An 18,232-nucleotide genomic window follows, 5' to 3' on the forward strand; every position below is an offset into this window, starting at 1 on the left:
GGAGATAAAGCTGCTGCAGACCTTGATACCTGGCAGCAACCATCACTAGAAAGGCATGATCAAAGGCTGACGTTTCTAAGAGAGAAAAAGGAAATATAGCAGTAAAGTATTAAAATTCATTTTAATACAATGCAATCAGTGTAACAGATACAATTTCTGAGATCATTATTAGCCTCTACTCAAGGCTGGATTGTCAGGAAAAGTGGTCAACTGCAGGTCGCCAAAGCCCCGGTGTTACTGTGTGTCTCTAGTTTTTGTTTATTTATTTATGCCATATCAGCCATCAACTGGAATCATGTGGTGCTCTCTCTTGTAGAGGGGCCATGTGTACAGATCTAGACCTAAAACCTTAATTAGTTGGATAAAGTTGGATATAACTGAATTACCAAAATAATATATTCCAATGAAGCACAGTATGTATCGGTAGGTTTCTGGTTCTCGGATAAAAATGTGATAAAGTTGCCATCTACAGTATAGCATGTTGTTTGCACTGTAGTTGATACTGTTTGTGCTCCCAATCATTTCAGCACCGGCCCTGTAGTCTGGTATTAATCATGCTAATGTTTTACCTTTAACGTGGCAATGACATACCAGTGGTTACATTTTTAAAGTGCCACAGCCTGAAGAGGAAGATGACTTCAATGTCACTTATGAATAAAACAGGTTTAACATTGATTTACTGCTTGTATAGTGTGGCAAAGGGTTAAAGCTGAGTTAGTCATATGGCATCGTCTCTATTTACCTACCCCTCTTGGACACATTCTGTCATCCACATTTGGCAATGTCTCAGGGTTGACCCTGTCCACATCTCCTCATAAAAACACACCAGTCAGCAACGACATTATGAAGTGATTTGTGGGAACATCCTCTTCTTGTGTGTTTCAGATCTGACCCTGCAGAGGGCACTAGAGGAGCAAATGCACAACCATCTAGTTAGCAGTTAAAGTCTTTGCATGGGTGTATGGGAAAAGAATTGTGGTCTGGTCCTTCCTTGTTTTTTTGTCACATATAATACTCTCCCCTGTATCCATGTATAATGTCAATATTATTCACTCTTCTAGAGTGAGTATGATTACGGAAACTATGAGGTTTTGATTTAATCAGATGTGCCACTGACCCATACACTTCTTCTTAACTGAGTTAGTAAATGCAAGATGGATGTAAGTGTAAATCATAGAAAAATATATATATAGATCCCTGAGCCAGATGAAAAGGAATGAAATAAGGCAAAATGTGGCTAAACTCTGATGTAAAAACCTTTAACAGTACTCTACTGTTGATTGATTTTGTAAAAAATAATAACTATCATAAATAAATGGCATGTTTATAGTTAAGTTATTTCACTGCTAACATTTTTTAAAGCATTTATTAAGCAATTGTTTATTGCAAAGTTGAAACTAATGTTTATAATACTTTGTAAATGGTTAAAGTACTGTGTAGTTCATCTATAAACATCTGGATGGCCATTATAAAGTTGTCTGATGTTTACAAACTCTTAGAATTGCTTAATATGTCGTTAGCATTTCATTGTTCATTAACAGTGAAATAACTGTCAACTACAGTTTATCTCTAACTTTTCCATGTATTAACAATGGTTATTATACAGTGTTGCTGATTGATCCTGCTCTGTCACACTGCAGTCTACATGCAGCAGGTTTATCTTCCATCTTGAGTGTTGACTGAATATTGTTCGATGGCACCAAGAATCTGCATGTTCTTCCTTTGGAAAGATGTTGGAAACAGAATCTCCAATCTCTTCACTGCATTCTGACTTCCATTATCTCCACATTTTCATGCTGACATCTACTGTCTGCTGTGTATTACATACATTAGATACATTACAGGGCTCCTGTCGTGACAAGAATGGTTTTAAGGTTTTAAATGGACAAGATGCACAAGGACAGATGAGTTTGTGATTCTCGTTCACCTTATGTTGAGGAAAGTAGACACAGCATTTACAGTGAATCAGCCTCAGAAGAAGCCCTACCAATGATGTTTAGACCAACTCTAAGTGTATATTGCCACTCTACAGGCTCTGTGAAGTTGCAGTGCTCATTGTAAGGAAATCCAAGCTATGAGACGGATAAACCAGTCTGCGGCAAAATTAAGTTATGACGTGGTGATTGCACTAAGGTTAGTGTCAGGTGATCACCAAGGATCAAAAGAACAACGAATTTCTGCAATAAATCTGATCTAACAAGACAAGTTGTTGAGCAATTTCACTTCAAAGATAAGCATGAGGCAGCAAAAACAGTAAGTGTCATCCTATGGGGAGCATGATATCCAGAGCAAATGTAATTGAAATCCTGTCATTTATGTTCAAGATACGTTGTCATGGCCCAATGTTTGGGTTTAATGAAAGGTCAGGGAGTCAGTCGCCTTTATTAGTGTTACTCCTCAGCAGGAGATGCAAGCAGCTGTCGAGGAGCTGCAGCAGTTCTCTGTAGGAAGGAAGTCATTTTGACTAGATGTTAATGCATGCTGCATGCTTTCTGACTGACTCCTCCACTTCCACCTGTGAATCTAAATATAGGCTAAGCACTGAGCTCAGGCTGTTATTATGGTAAATGTAACAGTAGAATAGGCTGCAATAAGGTTATGAGAAACTGTATCTAAGGAGGCAAAAGGTTAAGGCTTTAGGGTCCTCCCAGAATGCACATGTATGAGTGAGTGCTTGAAAAAGAAATAGCCTAAGAGGTAAAGGCGGGTGCACACACACGGTCAAGATAATGGCATGCATTAGTCACTAGTCCATGATAAAGGATGGTGGCAACACAAAACCTGGTGAAACAATTTTAATGTAAGCCACGCAGAAACATTGCTGTGAACATGTTGAGAAGGACTCTATGTAGACATCCTTCACTTCCATCAGCTGCAGTGTCATGGCAGAACCACAGGCATTAACATTGCATTTGTCTCTCAAACACTATAGCTATAACAGATACATTTATGATTACGCTCAGTTGCCACCTCCTTTTCCAGTAGCAACATCTGCTCTGTGTGACACTGTACTGAGGTTCAACTCATTTTGAGGTATTGAGATGAATGTTGTCAGTTTCTGAAGAAACATCTGTGTTCATATATAAAGCTCATAACAAGGTTGAAATGCTAATTTTAACAGCCTGCATGAGCCTGCACATTGCTACAACAATTCAAACAGTAAAATAATTAAAGCAACAAGTCAGTTTGTAATGTTTAATTTAGATTATTTAATGTTAATTCCATGCTGTGTTTCAGTCAGAACAATACAGATTCCCTGTCTGTGGCTTCAGTCAGATATCCAGTAGTACAAATCAGCTCCAAGTTACACATAATGAAACAAAACAGGAAGAGAAACAAAGGAAACAGCAAAGAAAGAAAACCTCTGAACCTAGAGGAGCACTAGTGAAAAGTAGAGGAGAAGCAGCAGAAAAGAATATGTGTTAACTCATGCAAGCACAGACAATCAAATTTTTTTTGGCTCTCTGTCAAGGAGCGGGGCCACATTGAGACATGTTTTTTTTTGTTTTTTTTCCAACACAAGTGATAAATCTCCAACGTTTTTTTTTTCTTTTAAGCCACCACCAGCTAGCGATAAGTCAACCATCAGAGACTCAGCATGTGTGCACAGTTACAGTATTTCAGCACAAAGTACAGTCCAAGGACAACTACAAAAACATGATGACAGAATCACTATGGTGTAAAAGTTAAGCACTTCTTTGCCCCACATGGATATCGCGAATTTTGCCAACTTCCTCTGAAAACCTAAGTTAACAAAAAGGGCACTTGTAGTTTTCCAAACTGCCCATAAAAAGGTAAAATGATTTGCATGACATTTCACTAAAAACTGAGATAAAATAGCTCCCATAACTAAGAGTCAACATTATCAGTAATAAAAGTTAATTTCTGTAATTACATTAAGAAAAAAAAATTCTCAATACATCCAGCAACTGATAAAAATATTGAGAAAAAAGCAAAATAACAAAAATACAATAATGAAAACAATGATAACATGTCAGAACTGCTTGTACCAGGACAAAAAACAAAACAAAAACAAAAACAATCCAGGGACTCTCTCTTTAGCTTTCTAACATTATATTTCCTGTCTCAATTAAGTGGTATTTACTTGAATGATGTAAGGGCTAATATAAAAATAAAAAAGAAGAGAAAAATAAACTTGTTAACTCCTGGCCCTGTTGGGTCATGGAGCTGCAGAGGTGGAAGAAAGGAAAAGGAGGAGAGAGGAGGAAGAGGAAGGTGAATAGCAGGGAGGGAAGATGAGTTGGAAGGTGTAGGAGGACGAAGGTGGGGAGGGGAAGAGTGTGAGGAGGGTCTCAAGTTGTTTGCTGTTGGTGGCATAGTCTCACTGGGCCTCATCCTCAACGTCTTGCAGTGCCTCTTTGTTCTGTTCTTCACCTGATCAAGAGAAAACATACAGTAAGTGATTGTTGTTTAAAATGGCTTCAGCCGGCTGCTTATTCAAAACAGTGTTTTCATCTTTTATCGTGAGTGAGAGGCAGGCAGGCTTAACATTTTGCAGAAAAGCCAATGAACTCAAACACTGTTCAACTGAAAACCTCAGGGATTCAGTTTGGAAACTGGCCAAGAGCGATGCAAGGGCCATTACTGACCTGGTGGGGGTAAAACCTGGAGATATCAGGTTCAGGAAGTGATTGGAGGAGAGGTGTGAATGTTTATGCAACGGCCTACATTTCATAATAAAAGTTCAGTATTAGTCACACAGTAAACAATTTTGTCTATGGGGTTCCCCATTGTACCTACAACACCACAGTACTGACTCAGCTTGCTTGGAACCTCAGCGGAGGCGATACCAAAAAACGGACCAGGTAGCATCCACAACTTTTAGCGCAAACCCAAACATAAGCAAGTTGGGCCGAGCTGAGCCAGAAACATAGCAGAAGCTTTTAAGGACCCAATTACAGACTAAAATGACTGAATGAGATTCAGTAATTTTCAGAGACACAAGGCAGTTAGCTTCTAAGGCAGGAACGTGCTGCATTTGTGCCGCTAAAATGATTACGTCGATCTTTTTTTCAATATATTTTGACTTTTAAGTGCTCTGAAATTATTAAAAAAGTTTGGATTACAAGAGTCAGAAGCAATCCTACACAAAACAAAACAAAGACAGAAACATTTGCTAATTTTTTCCGTATTTACGCAAATGTGGAATGTACATTAGAGCAATTTTTTGGAGGCTGCAGGGCTGTTGAATCAACTTTGGTCACCAGCATGAAAGGCATGTGTAAGATCCATACATCCAGCACGACTTGCCATGAAAGAAGGCAAAAAACTTCAAATACACAAATTACTGAAAGAAAAAAAAAAAACATGCATTCAGAAGACTGTCACAGAGCTTGCTGAAGCGTGCACTGCCACGTCCTGCAAATCCACACGTATCCAAGTGAAATAACAAGTTTTTTGCATGACATGTGCCGCATTGCTGGATTTTGTGCTAATTCAGCTTAAGTGTGGACTTTGTCGTGTCTGAGGTTAACCTCTCTGCTCTGCTCGAATGAGAGTGTGTGTGTTGCACACTCCTGCCCTTGGTCAGCAGACACAAAGACCTGCAGCTTTTTATACATACATGACAGATTGAGAGCAGAGGAGAGAGAAGTCTTGAATGCAGCAAAATACTAAGAAAAAAATACAGGCAGGCGACAGAGTCTCTGTAGATACTAAGGATGCTCTGATTGATCGGACACTGATCATTATCAACCAAGATGCATTGTAAAACATTTGATCTGTAGTCTCTAAAAAGCCTGATCAGAAGAGCCGATCAGACATACACACAAGACAGTTACTCTGAGGGCTGCTAAAATGTCACAGCCACACACAGCACAGGACTCTGCTGCTCACTGGCTGCTAACAGCTAACTAGCTCTCCTCCTGTCAACATCAATATGGATTTTAAGTGCCCTCTTGATTTAACCAGTGCAACCCAACATATTTGCGAGTTCCTGCCAGCAAGCTGCTGACTGTGACTGAGGAGATAGATGGACTGGTACCGCGGAATGTTTCTCGTATCGCTAGGTCTTGAACTGAGAAATCAGCCAGTGATTGTAACTAGCTCTGACAGTGCTGTGGAGAACTATGGAAACAGCATGAGAAGACACGCTCCGTCATAGTCAGTTCAGTTCATCATTTGGGATTGTCTGTAGGCAACAAGTACATTTTCTGTCATCCCTGGGGGGAAGATGATGCAATTCCATTTGTTACAGCGTGAGAGCTAACAGCTAGTGGAGCTAACAGCTGATTGAGCCAACCGCTTACAGCTGACGGAGCTAAACTCACAGAAGGGCTGAGAATTTCAGTTTAGAGAAACATGAAGTGTGAAACACTGAACTGCAGTTTAATGTGACAACACAACAAGTTTACACTGAATAAATGCACTGAAGTACTTTAGCTGAGTACAGTTTGAGGGTAAAAGTACTTTTAAGTTTTGAGTTACACCAATTTAAATCTGTGTTCATTTTAGGAATCTTCTGTCAGAGATGAAAGTAACCAGGTACCATCAGTGACAAGGTGGTGGAGCAGTGTCTTCATGGCATGAAGACCTCAGTAGACAACTCAGACTTTAATTACAATTTTTTTCAGTTTAGAGAAAACTTTGTTTTAAACCTATTTCTTTAAATCGATGTTACATAAATATAATTACTTATTTCCATTTTTTCATTATTTATTTTGGCCAATACTTCTAGCAATCGGTGATCGCCCCAACAATCCTGATCGGAGCACCCTCGGTAGATACAGACACTGCCACACTTCTAGTGTGTTGTAAGTGGTCATTGACAAGATAAGGGTTACTTTTGTTTAAAAAAGATCAGCATGTGTAAAGTTTTTGTAAAAGATCAACTCAGTTGATCAGAAAAATTGAAAAAAACTCAACTTGTTTGGTGTTGGTGCTCATAATTGAGAAGCAACATTTTTTTTTCTTTTGCTGTCCTAACGTGGGCAACGTGTTAAAATGGTTCACCGTTGTAGTGCATACAGTGCAAGCAGTTCAGCATGCCAATGAAAGGATCTAAACCTCTACCCCTTGGTGTACATACAAGTTGAACTGCCAACTCAGTGAACACATACTATACAAACATGAGTCAAGCTCTGCTCAACTATCCAAAAGAAACTTTGTTTAAACTGAGTAACAGATTACAATTTGTTACCAACAGTTAAGAGAGGATCTAACAGAATGAGTGTGTGACAAAGCAACAGGTGAGTGGACTGAATTACTAAACCATGAGCAATTTAGTGAGGAACATTTAGAAGGAAAAGCATAAAAAGGCAGCCACACACATGGCAAGGCATGGGTGAGCAAAACTTACAAAGTAAAGTTAACATGGGAAATGAACAGTCAGGTTTGTTTCCTTTAGGACTCTACAGCAAAGGAAATGAGAAAGAGAGGAGAGATGACGAGTCACTGAGAATGAAAAAGGTGGATACTCTGCAACACAGCAAACGCAAGCTGCTGCAATAAATGGAGAAAGAGAAACAGTGAATCAAACGAGCTTTAACAATTTATCATTGTTATATATCAAAATCACAACTTGAAATTTTTTATATTTCAAGTGCTGTGATTTTAGCTCACATCTCTAGTAGATTTACTCTGTAGCTTACTGCAGAAAAACAAAAGAAATATTCTCTGTTGTCTGGTTGATATAGTTTCTCTATGAGACAACTGTATGTATGTTTCTCCAAAATTGGCTTTTTGGAAGAAGAAAAACGACTCTGTATATTTTGTTAAGTTTGTAAAAATAATAAAGAAAATAAAAATAAAAACAAGGAGTAGACTGTTTCTATTTCAAACATCACAACCCCAGTGTTCAGGGCTGTGATGCAGCTCTTCCTGTCAGTCTGTACAGCTTAGGCTACCTCAAGCAGCTAAAGTGTAGAGCTGTGCATCGCTTCCTGAGGTACAACGTCTTCTTATGAGACAGAATGGGCCGAGGGTAACGTGCTTACTTTGGTAGATATCTCTGCAACACAATACATTTTTGACGTATAGTCAACACTGTTATTTCTTCATATAATAATGATAGTTAATTTTTTAATGTTTTAAGCTGAAATTCTTACATATTGCACCTTTAAAAAACTTGGCAAGTACACTTTGTACTTTTGACTTCTCTGACTGAACTAACTAACAAGCAACTGCGTTTTTGTAGTCCTTTATTTTTGTAGCTTATTCTGTGTGTTGTTTAATTTGTAGAAAGCTTAAAGGTCATATTAATAACATTTTTAGGTAGACATAAAGATAATACATCTACAGAGCTTGTAGAAAGGTGCACAATAGAAAGCATCTCTTTTTCTTAAAACCATTATTATGATTGTGAATTAAAAATCTTAAAACTTTTGTTGGGTCAAAAATGATCGTTTCTGTATAAGAATTGTGTCATTTGGTCCCAGCTTCTACCAAGGTTTGTCAGCCAATAGTATAACACTGTTGGTATCATGTGGTACCAATGTTTCATCAGCAATCAAGAGTCTCAGTAGTTGCCAGTTTGTGGGGACAAAAAACAAACAAAAAGGCTTATTTCTACAATAGTCACCCAACTGTACTGTCCTTACATTAGCTAGTTAGCATTAGCAACGTTAACGTTTGCTGGCGAGCTTAAGCAATTTTAAGATTAGCTGGTGCAACCAACGTGCAACCACTTGAGGGGGCAGATGATTTGAACAATCACAATAGTGGTCAGAAAAGTAGATATTTTAATCAAATCATTTAACATAGATCTAATGTAAGTGTGGCCTTTAAATCATGACTTTACTTTTCACTGTATTTGACTTTCAACAGACAGTTTTCCTTAGATTTTTTTTTTTTTTTTTTTTACAAGTTCTGTCAAATCCAATCCAAGATCAGAGAAATCAGATCAGCCTTCACTTGGATCCCTATGAGACAGGAGCAGATCTGCTGGAGCCTTTTAGAGTGGTCAGACACTGTGCATGTTCTAACAACTTCAGCAGCAGGCGTATCTACAAACTACAGAGCCCAATAACAAAGAATAAAATCACATCCAATTACATCTAATTACTCGAGACTGTTAATCAATTCGACAGGGTTCCAGTACACAAAGCAGTGTAAACAGTCTGAATACAGACGAATTCTGGTTTTCCACCAGCACTTTTGGCTGCTTTGAGTCAAACCAAGCCCTGCTGATTTGCTTTTCCATGACCAGTTTTACTGAGCTGAGTTGAGCTGAGCTCACGATGGACCTGCTCCGGTGTAGGGCCGCACCCGCCCCGCCCCGCCTCCAAGTAAGCTGCGGTGACGTCTTGTGAAGCATAGAAGATCCCCCTTCCACTTCTAAATCGTTTGTATGGCAGCAATTTGGGTGCCCGATGGAAACAATAAATGGCAACAGTGACTGAGAAAACACGAACAATATGTAAGCACTGTAAGAAAATAGTGGCGTACACCGCGGCTAACACAAGCACTATGCAAAGGCACCTCCAGAACCACCACAGCTCTCTTCTAGAATCAACTGTGCCTGTGAATAAAACACTGACAGGCCAGACAACGCTGACAAATGCCTTTGCATCTCAACTTCCACAGTCAAGTGCTAGAGCTACGGCAATAACAATCAGCGTTTTCACTGCAGCTGATATGAGGCCATTTTCCGTGGTGGAAAATCAGTGACTCCTCCACACATTAGAACAGAAGTACACCATCCCGCCAAACGCACATAACCTGATACCTCAGTTCTAATGAGCGTGTCTTTTCGACTGCAGGAGACATAGTTGGTGCCCAAAGGTCTCAACTGCTGCCAGAAAACGTAGACATGCTTATATTCCTGAAAAAGAACATGGCCATACCTTAGGCTGGGCAGTGTAGATGTAGCCAGCTCTCAGCTGCGTCATGCTTGAAGGGAAATTTGGTCAGTATCTGTTTGCACTTTAAGTATTGAGAGAGTACTACTGTGATTATGGTTCGCACTTATTGTTTGTAGTTAAAAAAAATATGACAAACTTATTACTATAATTTATCTTTGCTATTTATACTGTTTTTGTTTTTTACTTTCAATTTGTTCGGTGAGAAGGTCATACACAGCTTCAATTAGAGTTAGAAGCTCACACATAATTCATGCAGTTATCAGGTCTGAAGAGACTAATGACGACTCATACAGGAGATAAGGCAGTCAGTTGAGATGTGGCAAAACCTTTTACAGTGCTTACATATTGTTTGTGTCTTTTACTGCATATGATAATTCATACTTAGTCAGAATGTAGAACTGAAGTGATATTCATTATAAGATGATTACTAGTTAAACCATTTTAAAATGGTTGTTTTGCATTTTGTGACTTTCGATCAAATACAATTTTTAAGAAGTTATTTTAAAAATAATGTTAAAATCTGGTCTCGTCTCGTCATCCCAATATCGTGTATCGTCTTGTCTCGTGAGCTGAGTGTATCGTGACATCCCTACTGTCCACAGATCGTTTTCAGGTCTATTTTGGCCAAGAACTGCATGTGTGGCATGGAAAAAAACGGCAAGACTGGATGCCACACCACTGCAGCCTTGCATGAGACGCAAGTGAGCCCCACTGCTCAAGCCAGCTGTGTGGCTACTTGAACCCATTCACATGGGTGCTGAAAACCCATTCTGCCACATACGCGCTGCTCACGCATTATGTGTCCCACCTGTTAGGCAGGTAACAGGAGATAAGTGAGATAGTGTATGAGCGTATCAGCATCTAGTTCTGGAAAAAAAGGTTCTTCAGAGACAAACAGGTAAATTGCAATACACTAACAGTACAATGTGAATACAATGTCCTAGATAGTGTTATGACTGGGGGCGCCATGGTATCTTACCCTCTCCCTGCATATCTGAAGTCCATAGTGTCAGGTTGTCACGTAACAACTGCATGATAAGTGTGGAGTCCTTGTAGCTGTCTTCACTCAGTGAGTCCAGTTCTGTGATGGCTTCATCAAACGCAGACTTTGCCAACCTGAGCAAAGAGACTTCTGTTAAAAATCACTGAATACTTCATGGTTTACATTTGAACTTTAATTCAAAAAATGTATTCACACAAAATATTTCACTTGCTATTTTTCAAGCTGCAATATGGAACCTGTCATAATGTTAAAATATAAAAATATATTCTACTTTATCCATCTGTGACAGTGATTGTGTTTATGTAACTGTATTCTTGTTTGCTTGCAATGGGCTTCTGTTACATATTCCTTTATGTATATGTGAACATAAAGCCAGTGCAGCACAAGAATGTCTTCAAAGCTTCTATTTACTTTGCATTGTAGAGAACATGTATATCATGGCAGTCTTGAGTTCCAATGATTTCTAAAGCTCTCATTTGTCTGTGATGGAAAGAGTGGAACACAAACTACTTCACAAATAACATTAATGGAGTTTGCTTAAATAATGAATTTATTATAGGTCTTCTGAAAATTTGACCAAATCTGCTGGGGTCACAAATATATAGTAATTCTAATATTTGGTTAAATGTCTCTTGGCCATTTCCACTTCAATAAGGCACTTTTGATAGCCATCCACAAGCTTCTGGTAGGCCTCTGGCTGAATTTTTAACCACTCCTCTAGACAGAATTGGTGAAGTTGTTTGCTTCCCGGTTCTTCAGTACAGTCCACATGTTCCCGATCGGGTTCAAGTCAGGACTTTGCTAAGGCCATTCCAAAACCTCAATTCTAGCCTGCGTGTTTGGGATCATTGTCAAAAGGAAATGGACTTACAGTTCTATAGTGCTTTTCCAGTCAACAGACCACTGAAAGCGCTTTACAACACTTGTCACATTCACCACAATGTAAATCATTGGAACTGAAGACTACCATGATATACATTTTCTTTACAAGTGTATGTAAACTTTTGACCACGACCGTAGATGTTCTAAAGTGGCCAGGTCTAGCTCTCAGTCGGATCCAGAATCCGTGGCAGGACTTGAAAACTGCTGTTCAATCACTATTACCATGTAAACTGTCAGAGTCAGAGCAATGTTGTGTACATAGCTGAAAACTACTAAATACTGACCTGAGGAGAATTATTATATCAACCTCTTTGTGGTTCATACTTGCACTTAATTTAGACTGATCTGTAAAGGTTTTGATTTGGTGTTGTGATACAATAAAACATGAAGAGGTCACAGGGGTGAATACTTTTTAAAATTAACAAGAGGTTTTAAAGTTTCAGCCTCACTAGTCACAAGAAAGGCTATGGTGGTTACCGTGTGCACTGCAGCTGGGGAGGGCTAGTAGAGGTAGATTTAAAAACAAGAGATGGTACCTTGATTCTTTATGGCCAACACGTTTGATCCATAAAAAAACTCTTGTTATCTAATTTGAAAGGGTGCTATGTGAATTAAAGATGAGATTCTGTTTTACCATTGTTGATTAAAGAAAAAAGAAACACTAGTGAAAGTGTACTGCTGAAACAGTAACCTGCAAGCGCGGTCAGGCGAGTTGAGGATCTCGTAGTAGAAGACGGAGAAGTTGAGGGCGAGGCCAAGGCGGATGGGGTGTGTGGGAGGCAGCTCCGCTGTAGCTAGATCAGTTGCAGTTTTGTAGGCCACCAGGCTGTTCTCTGCTGCCTCCTTTCTGCTGTTACCAGTGGCAAACTCTGCCAGATACCTGTAGTAGTCACCCTTCCTGAAGATGGGGAACACAAAAGTGGCCACAAAATTAACTTTCACAACTACAGTTTTCTTTGAATGAAAGTCATAAGTTAATTATGGTACTGGTATGGTCTTGATGGACCTAGCTGTGCAACATACAACATGAGTCTTCACTTTATACACTGTAAAACATTCATGTAAAGTGAACTGGTATTGCCATGTTTCCTTGGCTACTTTGTCAAATTCCCCAACAAAAAACTTAGTCATCCTTCCGTGCAAGTACTTATGATGGTTCATTTATTTATCCATTAATTTACATTCAGACCACAAAGCTCTTACATTTTGTTGTAGAAGACTCTAGATTCTCCCATGACAGCAGCAGGGAGTAGGTGACTATCCAGTGCTTCCAGAATGTCACGACAGATGTCATTCAGCTCATCCTCAACCTGCCAAGCAAACAAATAAAATAAATAATGAATAATATTCAACCATCAAAAACATTTTGATCATTTTCCACCTACGCCTGCCTTACATCTAAGGTGCTCCAATCAGGATTTTTGGGGCTGATTTTTGATTGGTGGAAGCAGTATCAGCCAACACAGATCACCAATCAAAATGTTGTTTCTACATTTTATTACAATTTTTAGTTGTTAGTTATTACTGGCATTATAAAACCACCATTCAAATCTTAAAGAAAGTAATAATCGTTCATTTTGCTAGATTCAAAGAAATAGATTTACAACAAATTGAAAAGACATCCTTTAACTGTATAAAACAGAACAAAAAAAACAGCAAATGCAAAATTTAGTAACATGGATTCTGGAAAAATTCTGTGTCTTAGTCTGAGTTGTTTCTGTCTTTGTACTGAGGTCGTTGTGCCCTGAAGCTCCACCACCTGGTCACTGCTTGTATCTGGTCACTTTCACCTCTGACTTAAGTTTGGCAATTGTACACTGACATCACATGTATTTACTGTAAACGTGTTGTGTTAATACATTGCAGATCAATGTTTAATGCTTCATATTCCTCTGAACAGAAACTCTCAGTCCTGCTGTGCATTTATGCTATTAGCTTCTTAGCTGTTAGCTCCCTTAGCCAAACTTGCTGCTCACTGGCTGCTAACAGCTAAATAGCTCTCCTCCTGCTGATTTCAGTGTTGCAGTACCCTCTTGGTATAACCAGCGCAACAAATTTGCAAAGTCCTGCTAGCAGATGTTTGTGACTGAGGGGATAGATGGGAGTGGCCAAAACTGCATGACCACGAGGACTGTATCACTAACAAACATGCAAATACATCTGTGTATGAAGTACACCAACTGTAGCGGTCTGTGTCCTCCTTTGGACTATACCTGCCATTCTAAAAAACAAGCTATTTATGGTCTGCTTGTAGCTTCCATATTTAATTAAATTTTAATACTCCAATTTACATGTTACTGAATTCTCAACAGGTGCTGTGATAGTGGCAGAAGAAATGTGTCAACCAAAGGACTTGGAGAACGACATGAAGGTGCAACAGCAGGATTACCCATCCCTGAATCCCATTAGGTAATTGACTGCAGTCCAACTGCCTCTCCCATCTCCCTGACACACTTCAGCCTCTCCCAGATTAATAACCAGCTCTTATTTCCATCCATAAAAGCAGGAGAGAGGGGGGGATTTGCCAACTATGACTCAGATGCAGTCTGTCCACAAGCTGCTCATAGTGTCTATTATCCATATGAGTTAGTGGTCTCACATTAGCACAGCAAATCTGACATGCTGGAACATATTTGAAACAATGGGACACGGCAAATCCATGTAAGTGCTCCTGACACTGTCTAAATACAAATGCTAAGCCTGTTGATAAGACGTGACATCCAGAGTGCTTTACCTTTTGCCTGTATTCCTTGATCATCTTCAGTTTCTCTTCTCCACCCTTGCTCTCTTCTCTCTGTTCGATACTGCTGATTATTCTCCAGGAAGCTCTCCGAGCTCCGATCACATTCTTGTAGGCCACCGATAGTAGGTTCCTCTCCTCCACTGTGAGCTCCAGGTTCATGCCTGCCACGTTCTTCATAGACTCCACCATCTCTGTTGAGGAGACGCATGTAACACTCATTTAAAAGCTGCACACAGACACATTTTCCCGCTCAGATACAGCCACAGGAAGGAGATGTGGTGACGGTGCTACAGCAATACCCCACGCCTTGGTGAGTGAGGGCTATTATAAGAACTGGGGTTTAATGTTTTTGGTCATGTTACAGATTACTTCTTCCAGTCCCTGTCACTTGCGATATCTTTTGTCTTCATTCTTGCAAGCAGTGCAAGTTTCCACATTGTTTCCTGTAATATTTTGTATAATGTCCTGTAATCTGCATATGGTTTTGTGCAGTGGGATGACTCTGTGCAGTCAGTGTAGTTGTTGACTAAAGTGGAGGTGAGGAAATTTCTCTATTCTAATAAGCATTGTGTAAATGAGGTGGACTTGTAAGGTTCTGCAACCATGCAGTGACAGGGCAGAATTGGAAGTTTACAGTTTATAATGATTGATTTTTTTCTATTCTATTCTACCAAAGCCATTATGGTAGAATAATGACCTCATTCACGCATTTGTGTGAGTTGAAAATATTGAAATGAAGCGAGGCGTTCAAACTGACGTCATGACGTTAACATCACTGATGTCCAGATATTCATGAAAAGCAATGGAGGAGAGGATAATAATCACTAATCATGGCTGTTTGCACAACAACACATCTACCCATACCAGACAGGACAAAAAAGGAGCTGGTGTGGAGGAAAGTGAGCGAGAAAGTTGGAATACCTGGTAATTTATGGAAATATGCACAGCATAGCCCTGATCAATCCTGATTTCATTCAGGGAACAAGAAATTTTAATTTTTTTTGTTTGTCATCTAGTCGGCAGACCAGACAAAGCATGAACTCAAGCTTTTTACAAGGCAGCATTATGATGTTGTTAGTTTGGCATCCTATTGATCCATTTATTACAGTTTGATCACAGCGAAATCTTTGTATTGGGTTCATACCGATGTGGTAAAAAATCTCAATCTACGTCTACATGCTGGTCACAGTTACCATTTATTGTTTCTAAACGCACCTATTAAGAAAGTCCCACTCACCAGAGACAGATGGACAGCTGAGAACTGGGCACCAGTCAGCCTCAGGTTGTGTTAGAAGCTGCACTGAAATTCAGCAAGCTGGGTGCTGCGCGGGTAACGTGAAAATGAATAATCCCAAAATCAAATTTGCACTGTGACGCAAGGCCAATATTCTTTTCGTGTGTGGTATGAACGCACCATTAGAACTAACGAGAAAACAATATTGTGTATATAACAGCACATTTGTAATGCCCTACAGATGGATTCATGTTTTGTTGCTGTAGTCTGTTGTAGTAAGGACTCTCAATAGAAGATCCTTACTAAACTGGGAATTTAGATTATTTTTACTGCTTGTATTAAATGATGACAAGGTAGCTGTGTACTGTAATATAGAAAACTGAGGACGCTATGGATTGAGGTGCTTCAAGACGCATTGAATAAAGAAGCCTACATTTCTGAAACGATGCTGTTTTAATAGGGTCATGTTGTTTTCGCTGACCAAACATCAGCACATACTGTAAAGATTAAATTTAACAATGTTGCATCATCTAACTACAGGATTAAAGGCACATCACTCACTTCGTTGATATGTAATACGCTTAAGTATGGTGGTATTGAAAGCCAATACTGCTGGTTTACCTTTAAAAGACCGACCACTTAGTGGTTCAGATGGTAAAACGTGCAGGATGGGTACTTTGAGTCTGAGACAGAGGCTGATGTAAAGCGACAACACAGCTCATCGGTTTAAGGCGTATCTATGAAGCCCTTCAAAAATGAATATTTCAATAAAATGTTAAAAATTTGACAACCTAATGCAAAATGACAATATGAATTCGCCTACATGCCATCAAGGCAACCACTCAGCCAGTAAACTATAAATCACTGATCATACACTCGGTCCAAATCCTGTGAATGAGTCATGGCACATTCATTTAACGTTACTGAGCAACGTATGACCGGTGGCAAAGGCAGCCGTCTAAAAACAGCCTCTACAGGGCTTGTAATGGTATGACAGTCTGACAGGAGTGTACCAGAGAGAGGAAGAGGGACCCACTCGCCAATCGATCCGTGCGGCCGGCTGGTAGGGGAACACCCCACCTAGTGAACAGCTGCCCTCAAACTCCCTGCTAACCCAGAACGGTAGCGGGCTTCAAGTAGCTGACCTTTCAATGTAGCTAACGCCTCGTTAATGTTAAGAGCTGGCTTTAATATATAACAGAATCACGCAAGAAAAAAATTAATTAATTAAAAAAATAAATTACTTGGCACGTTATTATGGTTACATAGACTGTAACATGACACTGGATTTTAATTGTGGTAGCTAGCTAACCAATCCACTAGCTCATGTTAAGCTATAGCGTTGGAGCTAGCATGGTGCAGGGGAGGCAACTCCTGACAGCACACGCTCCTGTTATCCGCCATTTTGTTGTAGCCCCCCAGCTACCGTTATTCACCGTCAGTCTCATCCGCACATTTTTGTATAAAACAAAGAGACTTCCTGGCATTGACGTTGCAATAGTTTCTTACGAAAAGAAACCATCTCCATGTCAGTGAATAGTTAGCTGGATGGCGACTGTCTTAGCCACGTTAGCTCTCTCGTCAGCTACGGCTAACACTGATCTAAGGTTACCTATGTTAGTGGAGCATTGCTCCGTTATCGCTTGCTAAGGCTAGCTAGCTCACAGAAAAAATCCCTGCGGCGAACATGTCCCACTCCGAGCGAGCCCTCAAAGTGTGACTTACCGTCATATCGCTCTGCCTGCTCGGCGAGTTTTGCCTGATAAACTAAGTCCTCTCGCTCTCCCATTGTGTATCGAGATGCAGGTACAGTAGCGAACTATTCGAAGTGATATTTCTTCAGCGTAAGACACGGTGGTGTGTCAGGTCTATCGGCGGTTCCTAGAAATCAACGGGGTCGATGAGTGGTGTTCCGCCCCACCGGCAGCACTGTGCTTGGATGGAGTAAAGATGGCGACCAGTCTCATCCGCGTACTGCACATACGCACATGAATCACCAGCTCTGATACGTCCCCAGTCATTTATATTCTCCTAAATGAGAACAGCAAGGATGATCTGTGTAAGCTCGTTTACAGCAAATACCACGAAATCCACTTTTGACTTTGTGACAGTCGTTGTGTAAAATTAAAGTCGATTCTGACCCTAGTGTTTTTCAGAAATATCTTAGTTGTGTGTAAAAACACAATATAAATCTGTCACGTTTCCTTGTTCCCCACGCCCCACAACTACACGGCTATGCGATTGTTCGTCAACATCAGTGTATTTTCTCCACGGTTTGCTACGGCAGGAATTAAATCCTGTTCACCTCCTTTATTACATTATTACATTATTACAGTGCCGGTTGATGTTTCAGGGATGGATACCTGAGATCCTGGCGCATCTGCATGGCTTGTGAGGAAATGTTTTGGGATTTGGGAGACTAGACTTTTTGCATAGGGTATCTTAACGTTTCGATGGGAAATCATTATGCTAGAACAGCACATAGTGGGGACAACAGATCACAGCTCCACAAACTGTACATTCAGGAAAATACTAATCTGGACATCATT

The 18,232-nt window shown here is 39.9% G+C and overlaps 1 protein-coding gene across 1 annotated transcript; it reads right to left on the minus strand.

Annotated features, from left to right (window-relative positions):
* Positions 1-3,181: 3,181 nt before the first annotated feature.
* Positions 3,182-17,653, minus strand: ywhae1 (tyrosine 3-monooxygenase/tryptophan 5-monooxygenase activation protein, epsilon polypeptide 1). Its single transcript, XM_084351306.1, has 6 exons — positions 17,409-17,653; positions 14,441-14,640; positions 12,910-13,016; positions 12,398-12,604; positions 10,801-10,937; positions 3,182-4,395 (listed from the first exon to the last, which is right to left on the minus strand). The coding sequence occupies exons 1-6, from the start codon at positions 17,470-17,472 to the stop codon at positions 4,343-4,345; spliced, it is 768 nt and encodes a 255-aa protein (XP_084207432.1). The 5' UTR covers positions 17,473-17,653; the 3' UTR covers positions 3,182-4,342.
* Positions 17,654-18,232: the final 579 nt, after the last annotated feature.

Source organism: Pagrus pagrus (assembly GCF_965226575.1).
Source record: "Pagrus pagrus genome assembly, chromosome: 4".
NCBI lineage: Eukaryota > Metazoa > Chordata > Actinopteri > Spariformes > Sparidae > Pagrus > Pagrus pagrus.

Excerpts from the sequence above, each read along its gene's own strand:
- ywhae1 (XM_084351306.1), bottom strand. The coding sequence starts at position 17,472 with ATGGGAGAGCGAGAGGACTTAGTTTATCAGGCAAAACTCGCCGAGCAG. Across the intron at positions 14,641-17,408 it reads GCAGGCAGAGCGATATGACG|AGATGGTGGAGTCTATGAAG; the intron begins GTAAGTCACACT and ends TCTCCTCAACAG. Across the intron at positions 4,396-10,800 it reads TTCAGATATGCAGGGAGAGG|GTGAAGAACAGAACAAAGAG; the intron begins GTAAGATACCAT and ends TCTCTTGATCAG.